Below are 15,640 nucleotides of genomic sequence, written 5' to 3' on the forward strand. Positions count from 1 at the left end.
CACTCCGAAAAGAGAATAGTCTAAATACCAGAAATTAGGGATTTATTCAAACTGCAGTTCAAATTAAAGCAACAAATATTGAAATTGTTCACCAATACCAGAATAGAAGTTGTCTCAAATTCCTCTTTTTCTTCAAAACTAAAAAGGCCATAATTTTTACCTGTAAAGGGAGAAAAGGGACGATGTAGAACTCGATCCTGTTGTGGAGAGAGAGCAACGCTATCACGTCGACTGACGGTTGAAAGTCGAAAAGAAACTCAAAGTCCAACTACTTGTCTCTGAAGGTTGAAGTCGTCAGAGATTGAAAAGAGAAATTTGCAGAATTGTTGGTTGGGAGAAACTATTGAGAGATCGAGAAGAGACGGTTGATTTGGAGAGGAGAGGGTTTAGGTTGATTTGTATTTTTGAAAATATTAGAAAGTTTTAAAAATATTAATCAAGTCCACAATTAACTTAATCAAATTTTCTAATTATGTTTGACCATTTAAGTTGGTCAATGTCACCAATCCTTCATTCAAGATTTAAATGACACCTTTCCTTCAATTTTCTCTAGTTAGTGATCATTTTAATCTGAATATGGATTTAATAAATTTGAACCAACCGAGCTTCAAAGCACATATCAAACACAGAAAGAAAATCTAAAAAAAAAGGGGTTGCGCACATATGAATATATTATATAACAACTTTTAAGGGGAGATTTTTTGTTGCCTTTATTTCAATTTGGATATATATAATGTTCTTAATAGTAGTAACATTATATTTAGTATCAAAGATAAACCATACCATCATTAAAGTAGCTCCACAAGTAGTTATCAATTTCCAATTTTGTACTAGTATATTTCCTGTGTTATTCAATTATATTTTATCGTGGCCAAAAACGAAAATGATGTAATTGATTCAGACATTCTGCTAGCTGTTTTTCAATTGTATGGTGAAAATTTAACAAATTGATGAAGCCAGAGACCTTACTAAAAATATAATTCTGAAAAAATAGGAAAGTAGATGTAATTAAAGAATTCAAGAAAATCTTGGAAGCATATATTCAGCAAAGACCTCAAAACCTCCGATAAATTTACTTTAGATCTTTAACTTCATAATTATTTATTTACCCCCTAAACAACTTTCAAGCAAATTAAAGACTATCCTAAAATTTCAAATAAAATGTACATATATACACAAGGTAACTTTATCTTATTACAATAAATCCCATATTCACAGCACCGGAATGACTCGGTAACCATGAAGAGATTGAAGGAAGTGGTCAGTTCTAGTTCAAAGAAGTCAACTTCAAAATCGAAAAGTAAGAAGAAGGTTGATGATTCCGGCCGACCACGTCTTTCAAAGGTGTAGATTTTATACATTACATTACTTTATTTAGCAAACTTATGTATAATATAAATTTTTACATTCATAGAAGAAGCTATTTTTTGTATTTAGTGGAATTATACAATTAGAATCTATGAATTTTGTATATGGTTACCTTATACATTCTGATAAGTTTATATATGAATAATGTATAAAGCTATTATATATCAGTCATTATTCATTCTTGAAGTTTTTATTTGAAAGTATAAGCTACAATATGCCAGTCATTATACATTACTTATTTTGGACGACTAATGTATAATATAATTCTTCTGATATATATTTCAATATGTTATACATTAGAAATTCTTATTATATATAAGAGGCATTTTATGTTTTATCTAGTATTATACAGTTAGAAAGTCTTTTTATTGTATAAGTTTTCATTATACCCTCTGTTAAGCTTATAGGTCATACATGTTTAAGGTGAAAAATGTACATGTGTGGTATGACATTATACATTATTGCAATTTAATTTTTAAATGTATAAGTTGCCCTCATACATGTGCAACTGTTGTGTAATCATGTGATAATTATTGAACGGACTATTACTTAATTATTTTTTTCAAATCAGGGACTGTGGCGTCTTTGTGGCTGCATATGCTGAAATATTAAATGAGGGACTGCAAGTAAATTCATATGGTTTTGATGCTGAAAGTCAACGTGCACGCTATACTTCATTACTGTGGCATTACGGAGTAACAAAGGCAAATGAAGGGACCATTAGTGATAATGATTATCCTCCTCGTCCAAGGAATAGTTATCCTTATTCAACTGATGAAAGTGCAATTATTACTTTAGAGTAGCACTTTTTTATATTAGTCTTCATTTGAAACATCTAATTGTTGTTTTAGTAGTTGATGTTAAATAGTTATAATACGTGTTCATTTTGTGGTGTTGGATTTTAATTTAGATTTTATGGATGTCTTAAATGTTCTTATACATACTTATCTTTTTGAAAGAATGTATTGCAATGACGTACACCTTATTGTATTGTTACTATATAGTTTGGTAGATATCACGTTTATCATACATTATATTATATATAACGTATAAACATAAATTACACATTAATGTGTTATTGTATATCTAACACATTATATTATTATTTCAGTATATAAAATCTTTGTTAAGTTAATCATATATTGAACATGTGTCTCATATGTGTTAGAGTAATGTATAACATAACATCATACATTTGTTAAAAGTTAATGACTTCATAGAAAATAATGACAATTAACATCATACATATTACTGAAGTTGCCACTATTAATCGTATGATTGGTACGTAAATATGAGTCCGTAATAACAAAACAATCTTTATCATACATATGCATTAAGTATAATATATTATCATACACATATCACACTACAGAATGGCAACCTAGATATGAATGAAATACGATACATGAGAGTGCCTTTTCTTTTGTTGTTTAAACATGAAACAGTACACGTGGTCAATTATAAGAAAATGTTATACATTACATAGATAGGACAGTTTAATATTTAACTATTTGATATATAATACATTTAAATAAATCTTTACTGCTATAGTTGACAAATTAGATAGTATTTACACACCTAAAAATACGTCATAAAGGCAATACAATATTATATATGTAAACTGTATAACATTGTTATAAAAATGGATATACACAGAGGAAAATTAATCAATCCCGAGCATTGTTTCTTCAACTCAATGCAAACCCTTACTCCATTGTCATTCCTTATGATAATTGGAGAAGAATAACCCTCAATAATGTATTTTACTTCTATTTTTTTTTACGAACTTCATTAATATCCAATTCCATCGCGATCGTAGCAATAAATTTCAAGAAAGTTATACTTTTCGAAACAATAATTGCGTCACTTTTAGGATTGATATATAATTTTTAACTCCTAAAATCTGAATGTCACAACAATATGAAGATGTTCATATTGATTTTTCTGAGAACTGAAGAAAGTAGTAGAAGATGTTTTTTTTTTTCACTGAATGCAATTCAACAAAGAAGAAATTTAATGTGATGTTTGACATATTTTTTGAATTTAAATTTCAGCTACTATATTTAATCATACACCATTAAATGTTGAATAATTAATGACGTGAATTAAGGAACAGATTGATATTATCAGATTTATCTTTCCTTAAATATAACTGGGTAATTAATAGTGTGAATTAAGGAATAGATTGATATTATAAGATTATCTTTCCTTAAATATAGTCTAACCAACTTTATCATACATTCCAGTAATGTATGAGAATCGACCAGATATATGAGTATATTTATCAAAATCGGGAGAAAGAAAGGCTGAAGGAATTTTATGTAATTACTTTTACTTACTAAAAGATTTATATTGTTTATACAAATTTTAATACCACTCTCACAATGAAAAGTCCATTACACACGTGTCATGTCATTGCGACATCAACGCCACGTCAAGCCACATCAATTTCTTTTTCTAAAGATTCCCTCCCTCTCCACTCTCCCCTACCCCCACCCCCACACCCCCACCCCACACACATACATACTTCCAATGTTCGGCCCGATTTATGAAATAAATTCACTATGAAAAAGAAGTAAGGAGAAATGAGAACTGTAAATAGAAGTTGTGAAAATGATATTAAAATTCACAACTCTTTTATTTGTATTTTCTTCTACTTTTCTTAAAAAATTAATGAAGTAGGTAAGGAGTTAGAAGAAATTTAATGCGTTTTTATTGTTGTTCGATCTAACTGCAAATGGGAGATTCTTCAAATGAAGTAATTGGTAAAAACTGGAGAAGGGGGTGGGGTGGGGTGGGAGGTGAAGAAGAAGAAACCAATGGAAATTTATATTGACTGTTTTTTAAAAAAATTATCAAATAATAGATATATTAGTGGGGTCATTTTCTTTTTTAAAAAATATTTACGTGCTTTTAATTTTTGTTCTTTAAGCCACGTCAATATTAAAGATAGATAAATATTCATAAAATTAAAGATTTAAAATAAATTTGTCAGACTAAAAGGTATTTTAATATCTTTTTTCTATATATATATTCCAAGAAATGCTAACTAGTTAGTAATGTGATTGCCATGCAACTACGGAAACTAGCAGTAAAGATGAACATTATTATGTGTTTCTAACTTATTGGATACAACAAATTTCAAGGCAACTAAAAAGAGAAAATTATCCCCAATAGTATTATTAGATCTAAAATAATAAATTTTAGCAACACTTTTAGATAATTACATTAATAGTAATTTAGTTACAAGTTATAGCAACTTACTAAAAGATATATTATTTTAATTATATTTTTAAAATTTATTTTTAATTATATAATTTAAAATCAATTTCATATTTATAGAGTTATAATCAATATTTTTCTTAAATTGTGTATTGATAATTATGGTAAATATAAGTTGTTTTTTATTTAAAAGATTACACACTTTTATCAGATATTTTTATTGAAAGGAGATTACGTGAAAATCAAATTAATGTTCCAAAAAAGTATCTGAATCACCTCTCTCTCTCTCCATTCAAATTCTCTAATACTCAACCTCACCTCTCTCTTTCTCCATTATAATACTCAACCTTTCAAAATTTTATTGAAATTTGTGTCTCCATTAACTTACTCAGATAATATTCATATTCTTCCCTTGAAAATACAAGATTGAAAAAAAGTGGGTTTCATATTATATTCATCTTCTTCGTTGCAAAAAGTGGATTTCATAGATAATATTCATCTTTTTCTGAAAAAATACAAAATTGATATATTTGTTTTTTCATTCTCTATTGTGAATCATGTCTAAACCAAAATTCGATTCTACCCCTTCGCAGAGAAGTCCTAGAATAATTGAAAACAGTAGCCCCATTCATCTTTCTAGACCTTCGTTTGATTTAGGTTGTTTCACTCCTTCTCCTCTATCGAAGTGTAAAAAAAAAGATTATTGAAAGTGAGTCTTATAACAAGAATCAAAATCAGTGTTTGTCCGATAATATTGAAGTTTTCTTTGTTCATGAACCATCGAAGAAACGAAAGTTGAACAAAAAGGTTGTTATTCCTCAAGATAAGATGAATTATAAGAGAAAGAATATGGTTAGTGAATAAGTTTCGGACTCCGATTTGAAGATGAGATTCCATTACTCAAACCAAAAAATTCAAGTGTGGAGGCATACATAGGCATAGATATTGTATTGTGATGTTTAATTAATTAGTTATTACTGTATGTTTTCTTAAGATTTGTTGGTATGAACGAAGTTTAGTTTTTATATTTTAGTAGTATTTATATAATGTTATGCTACTTTAACATTTGTTTCGCATTTTACATCGTTGAATGAAATTGATATGAACTAAATTGCATCAGATGGTATTAAATTTGATATCAACTACATCAAATTGTACATTTTTCGATTATGCAATTAGTAACATTTGACATGAATATTGTATTTTCAATTATGCAATTAGTAACATTTCGATTCTTTCAAATTATATTCTAAATATGTGCATACATATATTACATTTATACCTATTTAAAATATTTCTCACATATATTAACATGCACAAAACATATACACAAACATATAGTGATATGCACAATTGAATGTCGTATGTACTTATATATTGTATGTATGTAAGTGTATGCACAGTGATACATAAGATATACACTTAACATACATCAAATAAACATTCGTCTCTTTCATTATCGGTGGTGAAAAAATTGTATGCCGAATGTATGTTATTTGTATATTCAATGTATCACTAGAGATACGATACATACACATGCAAAATGCATGTAACCACATAATTATATGTGTTGTAAATATCATTCTTATATTTTTTATTATATATATACGATAAGGTAATTGTATATTTTGTGTATGTGACTGATGTGTTTACTGTGTTTACTTCAAAAGTCACTTAACTATGAATATTTATTTATGGCACTCAACCTATTTAATTAATTAATTTTTAATTAAAATTTGTTAACATGAAATTTTATTTAAAATCAAAATTCTAAAAAAATTAAAAGATCATTTGAACCATATTACTGCATATTCTCGTGTTTACTTTATAACCCGCTGAAATTTTAAAATATCCTAAGTAGTTTATATCAGTTCATTTATAATGTTAGTATTAATTTTAAAGATTTTCAGAATCATATTCATTTGCCTGATTAGATTTAATTAACTTTCAACATGATACTTATTTATGAAATTGATTTTTCAATCATAAGTTGAGTGACCATTTGAATTTTTAACTCCTTATTTGATCACAAACCCTCAATACTACATATAAAATCAAATTAAAAAAACTTATTGAGAAACTTCTTGCAATTCCAGGGGATTGGACTAAGATTCTCATTCAATTTGAATTGTTATAAAACATTGAGTGTCACTTTTAATTTGTGCAACTTAAATTCCTGTTATTTATCTATATAGAACTGAAGTTGTTTAACAAGAATAAATGAAAAATTAATAGAAATTGAAATTTCATAACTTGAGAACAGAATCCTTTGAATTATATATACGTTTACGATTTTTATTAATTATATGAAAACTGTTTAATGAGATATTTAAGATGATGAAGATATCTGATAATAACTGACATCCCCTTTTTTGGGGTAGAAGAATCTTTTTTTCCATATATAATTGGTATTATTTTATTTATTAAAAGGGGAAAAAATGTTTTTACTTTATTAATTTTTTATAAGATTTTTTACAACTTAATAAAATGAAAGTTATTTTATAAGTTGTAATTTCCTATCTAAGGAATGCTATATGTGTTTAGAGACAAAATTAAATTTTTAGAAGTAACTATAAATATATTAGATATGCACGACCTGTGCTAGTACGTGCCCAATATATATTTTTTTATTTTAATTTATGTAACATAAATAGAATTTAGATAATTAATCATTAAAATAATTTAAGTTTTTAATTATTATGATTTATAATACTTTTTTCTTCTATTTCAATTTAAGTGATAATAATATAATTTCGAGAGGCAGCCAAATATTTTATATTTTTAAATTTTTAAAATTGTTAATTATGTGATTTATAAAATTTTAAATAATCTTTCAATTAGATATGAATACTCTCTTCGTCCTAATTTATGTGGCACAGACAAAATTTTGGCAATCAGTTAATTTTTTAAATATTTTTGTTAATTATTGTTATTAACAGTACTTTTTATTTCATTTTAAAATAATTTATTTGTTTTATATCTTCCTCTGTTCTGTCCCAATTTATATGGCACTAATATAATTTTGATAGTCAATCAATTTTTTTATATTCACATATTTGTTATTCTTAATTTTCTAATACATAAATGACTTATAATAAGGGGTGGTATAGTAAAATCTTCGTTTGAAAGAAGACACTTTAATTTAAAACATCAAGAGTTAATTTCGCATTTTATTTCTATTTTATCTTTTTCTTTAATATTATTAGTTTTTTTTATTACTTAACATATAATAATTAATTAAGAACGATTGATTATGTTACTCCTATACAAATTAACATAATTTTATCATATCTAATAGTAATCATCGATAACTCACCGGAGTAGTATATTAATTAAATACGGGATGCTATATTTTGCATACACAAATATGATATTATTAAGCATTATTAGATAGTGCATTTTGTTTATCTCTCACAATAATAAAGTTTTATTATATTTTTTTCTTTATTTCTTTTTTACTTAATACACATTGAACCAACACAAATCTTAAGAAATATTTATTAGAAATTTATTTTATTAAATTAAATTTATTAATTTTGTATTTTTAAAATATAAAGTTAAGTTTAAATATTAATATTTCTATATAAGTAAAAATTAATTTTAAAATTTAAATTTACTAAAATAAATAAGTAAAAAAATAATTTTGAATATAAGTCAATTGAAATAATAAAATTTATTTACTTTAAATATTTAATTATAATTAATTAAGATAAAATTATTATATTAATAAATTACTTAAATTTAAGATGCTATATTTTGCATATACAAAATATGATATTATTAAATATTACTGGATAGTGCATTATGTTTGTCTCTCACAATAATAAAATTTTATTGTATATTTTCTTTATTTTGTTTTTACTTAATACATATTGACCCAACACAAATCTTAAGAAAATATACATTAGGAATTTATTTTATTAAATTAAATTTATTAATTTTGTACTTCAAGATTTTAAAGTTAAGTTTAAATATTAATATTTTTATATATGAAAAAAATAATTTTAAAATTTAAATTTACTAAAATAAATAAGTAAAAAAAATAATTTTGAATATAAAATTCAATTAAAATAATAAAATTGATTTACTTTAAATATTTAGTTGCAATTAATTAACGTAAAATTATTATATTATTAAATTACTTAAATTTAAATAATTTAAATTAAATCTATGCAAAGTTGGAAAGTATTGTGGGACCCACCTATCATTATATATAAGCATATTTAAATGTAGCTTGAGGGCAATCTTGTAAATAAATAGAATAAAGTGGATTTTTTTTTAAGGGCATGATCTGTAATTAAATGAAAGATTATAGACATTTTTTAAAGTTATTTTTAAGATACAACTAACATAGTACAAAAGACAAATTATTTAAGTAATTTTTTTATAAAAAGACTAAAACGCCCTCAACTTTTTATTAAATTCAAGAAGCTGACATGTTGAAGTTTACTCTTCTTATATATATATATATATATATATATTTTAGAAGTTTAAACTTTCAGACAAATCTTAATTGAGGATTGAAAATTTATAGATTTTTCGTCTGGTACTTCAAGTTTTAAGTATTATGATAGTAATTGAATTCACAATCAAATATAGTAATAATAATAATAATATATTCAGTATAATTTAAATGAAGTTTAAAAAGAATGAGATGTATATAGACTTTACCCTACTTTGTGAATATAGAAAGATCATTTTTAACAAATTTTCGACTCAAATAAAGTGTTTCAAAGGAGATATTTTTTTTAAGTAATTAGTATTTATCAAAATTGTTCCTACTAATGGGACCTTATTAGATCAAATGACAAGCATAGAAGTCCACCTTGGATAATTAGGAATAGTACATGCATAATTCACGGAGCCTTAAAAAATATGGCAGCCAATAGCAACAATATTTTCAATTATGTGTATGTCAAGCCATATGCTCTCAGCCTGCGTAGATACAACCCCTCTCGGACGAAATATAGTTTCGAAAAAAGGCTAAATATTTATAGATATTTCACAGATTTCTAATTAGGTTTATATAATATTAGCTACTATCTACTATCTTAGTGTTTAATTTTGAAAGAAAATTTCATTCATGATCATTTAATTTTATATTTATCATATAAAAATCTTTTTTTTTTTTATTATACTAAAGTTATCTTACTTTGCTACGGCCATTACAAAAGTCACTTTAATCAAATTTTATAATAATCTCACTTGAAAAATGATATGACAATCTTAATTAGATCTTGATTTTGATTTAAGAAAATATAATATATTACCCACATCTTTAACATATTTTATACATGTCCAAGCCAATAACTTGACCATGTCGCATCCTTTTCTTGTTTTATATCCCTCCATATTTTTTTCTTTTTAATCTTTTATTTACAAATACTATAAATGTAAATAAATGAAGTAACAATTATGATTAAAAATCTCCTATAATACGGAAATTATAAAAATATACATATTACATGCATTTAATAGAATAGAACAAAGTAGCTCTTTTAAAACAAAATATTCTAAAAGATAATTGTCAAGTATTATATAGTTCAACACACGAAAAAAAAGTTATAAAAAATAAGTAAAATATTTTGCAACAATGTTAAGTTTCCAAATTTAGCAATGCCTTATAATTATATAATTATTAAATTAATTAATATTAAAACTCACATGCAATAATTTTTATTAGAGATGTTCATAGTTCGGTTTAGGTCCTTTTTGGTTAAAACTAAAATCAAATCAATTTAGGTCATTTTTTAATCATTAAAATCAAATATTATTTATATCCATCAATTTGGCTAATATCGATTTGGTTCAAAATTTTATACTTTTAAGAAAATAATAGTATTATACTATCTCATTTTTTTCCCTACAAGTAGAAAAAGTATTTCACCATCGATTAACTGTTATTAACCTATTACTATGATGGCTATAATTTTTTTGAATCGTGAAGAAAATGTCTTAAAATTATTTATAACACTACTAAAAACACTGTAAAAAGAGACCTCAAAAATAGGTTGCAAATGAGGTCGCTTTTACAATTAATATTCTTTTTAATTTTTTTTTTATAAAAAATATTTTGTGAAATAATAAAAGCGACCTTGTGAGGTAGAAATTTAAATTTAAATAGTGACCTCATGACATCACTAAATATTTTTTTATAAAATAAAAATATATCACCAAATTATTTTTACTCAAAACCGTCAGTGAATAATTTTTTTTAAAAAATAATCTTACAGAGTCTTTTAAAAAAATTACATTACGCCACTAAACTCCCATTTTTTTAATCTACCGTCGATCACCTTTTTCTCAAAACCCTAGCTCTATTTTCCCTCTAAAAATTAGCATCTTGTTGATTATAGAAGTATTGATTGCTCTTTATGAGAGAATTGTCTCTAGGAAATTGATAGTTTATCCCCAGTTGCTTCACTTGATTATGTCATTTGCACATTTGGTCATTCCTTTTTTCCCTGAATTTGAGAGAGTAATTAGAGCTTTCTTCATACGTAAATTACTAAATGACAGTATTTACCACTTGTTGATTATGAATTCGGATTGCTGTGACAATGTATTCATTTGCTTCACTTACAACCTCCTTTAATCGGGATATGTTGACTTAATTTTTGTGGGTTTATGTATTACTGATTATGTCAGTTGATAGGACTCAGAAGAAGGTATCTGCAATTGGTGCGAACAGCAAGAAAGCAAACTTGGAGGTTGAGTTCAAAAAGATGGAGGTGAGAGGCATTCTTCAACTTTGGTGTATAGGAAGTTGTATGAGATTACTTGATTGTTATTCTAATGATAAATTTGTTGATTTTTACTACTACTCTTGATAACAGCACAAGGACACCCATTCTCTATCTGTGATGTTTTCATTGTTTCTTTCTGATGGTTTCGCTTGAGAACTTCTTGTATTCTTAGCTGAGGAATATTCTCTCAAGAAGTTTCCATCCTATTAGTGATCTGTATCTTGTTGGGAGTAGGAAGAGTTGAAGACAAAGAAGGCACAATATACTGAAAAAATGAAAAACAAAACCACCGGCAACATGCCTTTGCAGCACCTCTACCAGCATAATCTGACTTCGACAACACCTTCACTAGCAGCGCCCTCAAATCTGGCCAGGTAATTTTTTATTTTCGAATTCTTTCTAACGCATTGTATCAGAAAATGAATTTGGGTTCTATTGTTCCTTTATTCTTGATATGCAGATAGGATTGGCCAAGTTTTGTGAATGATTACAGAAAATGTGACTTCTTGTGATTTTTGATTTTGGAGTTAGAATTTCGATAAGTCTAATCGTGGATTATTTCTTGTTCATAAACTTTAAGCCTAGATATGTTGGTAAAATGCACTACTTTCAATTTTTTATTCATTTCTTGTTCCTCACTTGTGGAATTTCACTGGGTATGTTCTTGAATTTTATTTAGTATGATGATGATATGAAATAAACTTAAATGACGAACTGAGGAACCCAACTTGTTTGAGACTTAGGCTTAGCAGTTGTCTACTTAGACGATAAATTGATCATTTTCTTCTGGCATGTGGTTCTTTATTTGTTTTTTCCTACAGAATAGTCTATCAAATTCTTAATTTAGAATGTTTCAAGTTTAAATTTTGTAAGTTACCTATTTTCAAAAAAAAAAAAATAGCTGGAGTGATGGCCCGTGTTTGGCTTTGGCCACCTTAATGTCCTGTTTTTTAAAAGAAGGTTTCACATTCTTTTGAGGAAGAGCATATTGTGCCCTAAATGACCCTGGTGATGCAAATTTCAGTGTCTAGATTGTATAATGATCAAATTTTTTTCTTTGCTGATTATGAACATTTTTTTTGGGAGCATTTGCTTATAAAGATATCAGTCAATTACTTGGTGCTCATAGAGCTGTCTAAGATATAATTTTTGATACTTAAGAGCTTGAGCTATAGAGAGTTTTTGAAAGATGCTTGTGCTTAACAAGCATCTCTATTTATTAGCTCAAGTATTTAGGTCTATTTGATAACCCTGTTTTTCAGCCATTGCAACTCATACTATGTAGTGAAGTTGTCAGTAGGTTCTTTTGATAATGCGCTTCTTGATTCAATTATATACCTCCTGATCCACTAGTTTTAAATAAGAAAGAGATGATTATATTTCAGTCTTTTAGTGATTAGTTTATAATGACTGCGGCTCTATGATGATAACATGGTAATTTTTTGTTGGGGTTTCATCTTGCCTGTTGGTGATAAGAGTAATGATTAATTTGATTTTAGTATTGTTCTTGTTTATGGGTCTGGATACCATTCTTTTGTAGTAGCATGCTCCAAATAAAATTTTGTCAGTTCAAAGATTCTCCGTGACCAACTTTGTTCTTAGCTAAGTTGCCAGTGACTTGACCTGGTCCTAAATTATCAAGAAAACAAGGAGGCTTTGTACAGTCTCACTCAAATGGTTCCTTGTGTAGTCTCTAATGTTTCTGAAATGTTAATATGGTTAACCAACAGTAGATGACAAATTTGTTCCAGACTTCAATATTGCGCATTGCGCGATTACTAAGAACAAAAGCAATTAAGGCTTTTATTTCAAGTCCTCGTTGAAGTTTCTTAATTTTTCTTTAGAAATGTAGATGAATAAGTTTATCATATGTTCTGTACAATGATTATGCTGATATATTTCTAACTTCAGAACCATGCCTTAATACCTAGTACGGCACTAGGTGTTAAGTGGGATTGCTACTAAATGTGAAGGAACAAATTAATGTGGAATATGACAACCCGCATTCTTGAAGGCCTGACAGATCAGCCCACCGTGATGATGTTGAGGAGGATCGTGTGGCAAGTACATCGTCATATTAGTTGTTGAATTAGATGCTAAATTATGTACTTTATGATAATTTATAAGAATTAGTAAGTATTTTGTAAATGTATGAGAACTTTGAAGTAGTTTGAAATAGAATTGTGTGACTTATGACAGTATGTCTTTTTCATTCAATTTAAGTACTTAAAGTTGATTTTGATGTATTGTGGATTGAAGGATATTTAAAATGAGTTTGTTGTAGTTTGATTGATAGTTGATAGCTTTTGAGCTTGATTTAGTTGATTAGATTGAATTAAATAGCAGGTGGTTAGTTGAAAAATAGCAAAATTTAGAAAATAACATAGCGACCTCATGAAGTCACTTTTTGGCGACCTCGTGAGGTCACTTACAAAAAGCAACCTACGTTTTGCCACCTAATGTTGAGGTCGCTTTTGAGGTCTCTTTTTCATGAAAAGAGATCTTACGAGGTCTCTTTTTTAGGTCTCTTTTAACAGTTTTTTTAGTAGTAAGCTTAATTTAATCAAGTGAATAAAGTTTATAAATTCTTTTTTTTAAAAAAAGATGTAGGTAAATCTCATAGTTATTTTTTCTAAATAATAAGTTTGGATTCATGACTTTCTTTTAAAAATTGAATTTAAGATGTAAAGTTAATTATCATGTTAAAGTTAATTAAAATTTTGATGAAAAAGTATACAAATATTTGTGATATTTATAAAAATTATTGTATTGTATAAGATTTAAAAAACAATAATATACATAATGTTAGTTTAGTATGTTAACTTTATTTAATTAAGCAAGTGCATTAATCAAGGCTGTCACATCATTTTTTAGGTGGATTATAATAAAATTTGGTCGTAGTAACTTTTGTAATGGACGGAGCAAAATAAAATGACTTTGGTTCAATGAAATAAGAAAAGTGACTTTTGTGTAATAAATATAAAGTTAAGAGACCATGAATGAAATTTTCTCTTAATTTTGATTTTGACACGCCTCTACAAAAACTATTTATTTCAATAGAACTAAAAAGGATTTTGACTAAATTACTCTTAATTTAATTTGTATCTTTATAAACTGATAAATATAAAGAACTTTGTGATTTAAATTGAATATCTAGAATGAAAGTAATATGACATAGATATGTCATGTTTAATGTTAAAGAAAGACCGTTCGCCCTCTAAAATTTCAAAAATTCTTTTTTCAATTTTATTTCTTTTCAATTCGCAAGAATATGATCCAAGACCCAGATCAAGCAATTCAATGCCCTCTGGTTGTTCATACAGATCCTATGACAAATTCTATGACTACTCGTGATCTAACTAATACGATGGAGAACACGTCTAAATATACCTCGTTTGTTTTCCGTCCTTGAATATAAGGATATTATGAGCTTAATAAAGATATAATAAATCCGACGATGGAAGAAAAACAAATCCTTTATGCCTCATGAAGATTTTCGGTCATCGTCAAAATTTTTGGCAAGAAACTCAATCATAAAAACCTCAAATTGAAATTAGAGGAACTCTGGAAGCCAGTCAAACCCCCGTGCCTTATTGACCTTGGATTCAACTTCTTCACGGTCAAATTATAGCTCCCTGAAAGCAAATTATTGTGGGTCAATCCTCAAATCAAAGGAAAAGCTCCAACTCTAGTCTTCTTCACCCGAGTGACTTGGGCCTAAATTTATTGACCCAATTGGATCCAACAAAAACCCTCCTCAAATTCTCCCATTACTAATATGCCGAATAATAATTTTCACATTGTTATTTCTCATTTCTCTCTTCTCTCTCCTGACAAAGAAAGCAAAAAAAATATAAATGCTCCTCATTTGAATAAAAACCAACTCAGCGTAGGTACGGATTTACTTACTATTCTTTCTTGTCTAACACCGATGAAAAATGTTTCAACTGGATCAAATGATTTGATAGAAATAACCACCTCTGTAGATAAAGCATTAAATGCACTTGAGAATTCCAACATGGAAACTCTTCGCTTTCCCTCCATTTATGCCAACTTAAACTCTTTAGCTGAGAACTCCCTTACTTAAGTTTTCAAAATAATATCCACTCACTCCCAGATCTCAAACTTAAAAAATACTTACCTTTGTGATAGAGCCACTCCCACCAACTCACACGTTGGAGTTTTGGCTGGAGATTTGTCTTATGAACCAAATAATTATCCTTCAACTAGAATAGGAAGGGAGACAACTTACCGTCTATATCCAAAATCAAAGCTACCTAGATCAAGTAGGGATAAAGAACTTA

General features: G+C 27.1%; 1 protein-coding gene across 2 annotated transcripts; it reads left to right on the plus strand.

Moving 5' to 3' along the window:
* The first annotated feature begins 10,776 nt into the window (after positions 1 to 10,776).
* Positions 10,777 to 13,648, plus strand: LOC107848507 (remorin). 2 transcript variants are annotated; one of them, XM_047398781.1, is made up of 3 exons: positions 10,777 to 11,321; positions 11,571 to 11,710; positions 13,248 to 13,648. In XM_047398781.1, exons 1-3 carry the CDS (start codon positions 11,232 to 11,234, stop codon positions 13,258 to 13,260), a joined length of 243 nt encoding a protein of 80 aa, XP_047254737.1. In that variant the 5' UTR covers positions 10,777 to 11,231; the 3' UTR covers positions 13,261 to 13,648. The 2 variants fall into 2 exon arrangements, 1 of the variants encoding a protein (XP_047254737.1); XR_007046646.1 differs by having other exon boundaries at positions 10,779 to 11,321; positions 11,427 to 11,710.
* The last annotated feature ends 1,992 nt before the right edge of the window (positions 13,649 to 15,640 follow it).

Source organism: Capsicum annuum, chromosome 11, assembly GCF_002878395.1.
Source record: "Capsicum annuum cultivar UCD-10X-F1 chromosome 11, UCD10Xv1.1, whole genome shotgun sequence".
Taxonomy (NCBI): Eukaryota; Viridiplantae; Streptophyta; class Magnoliopsida; order Solanales; family Solanaceae; genus Capsicum; species Capsicum annuum.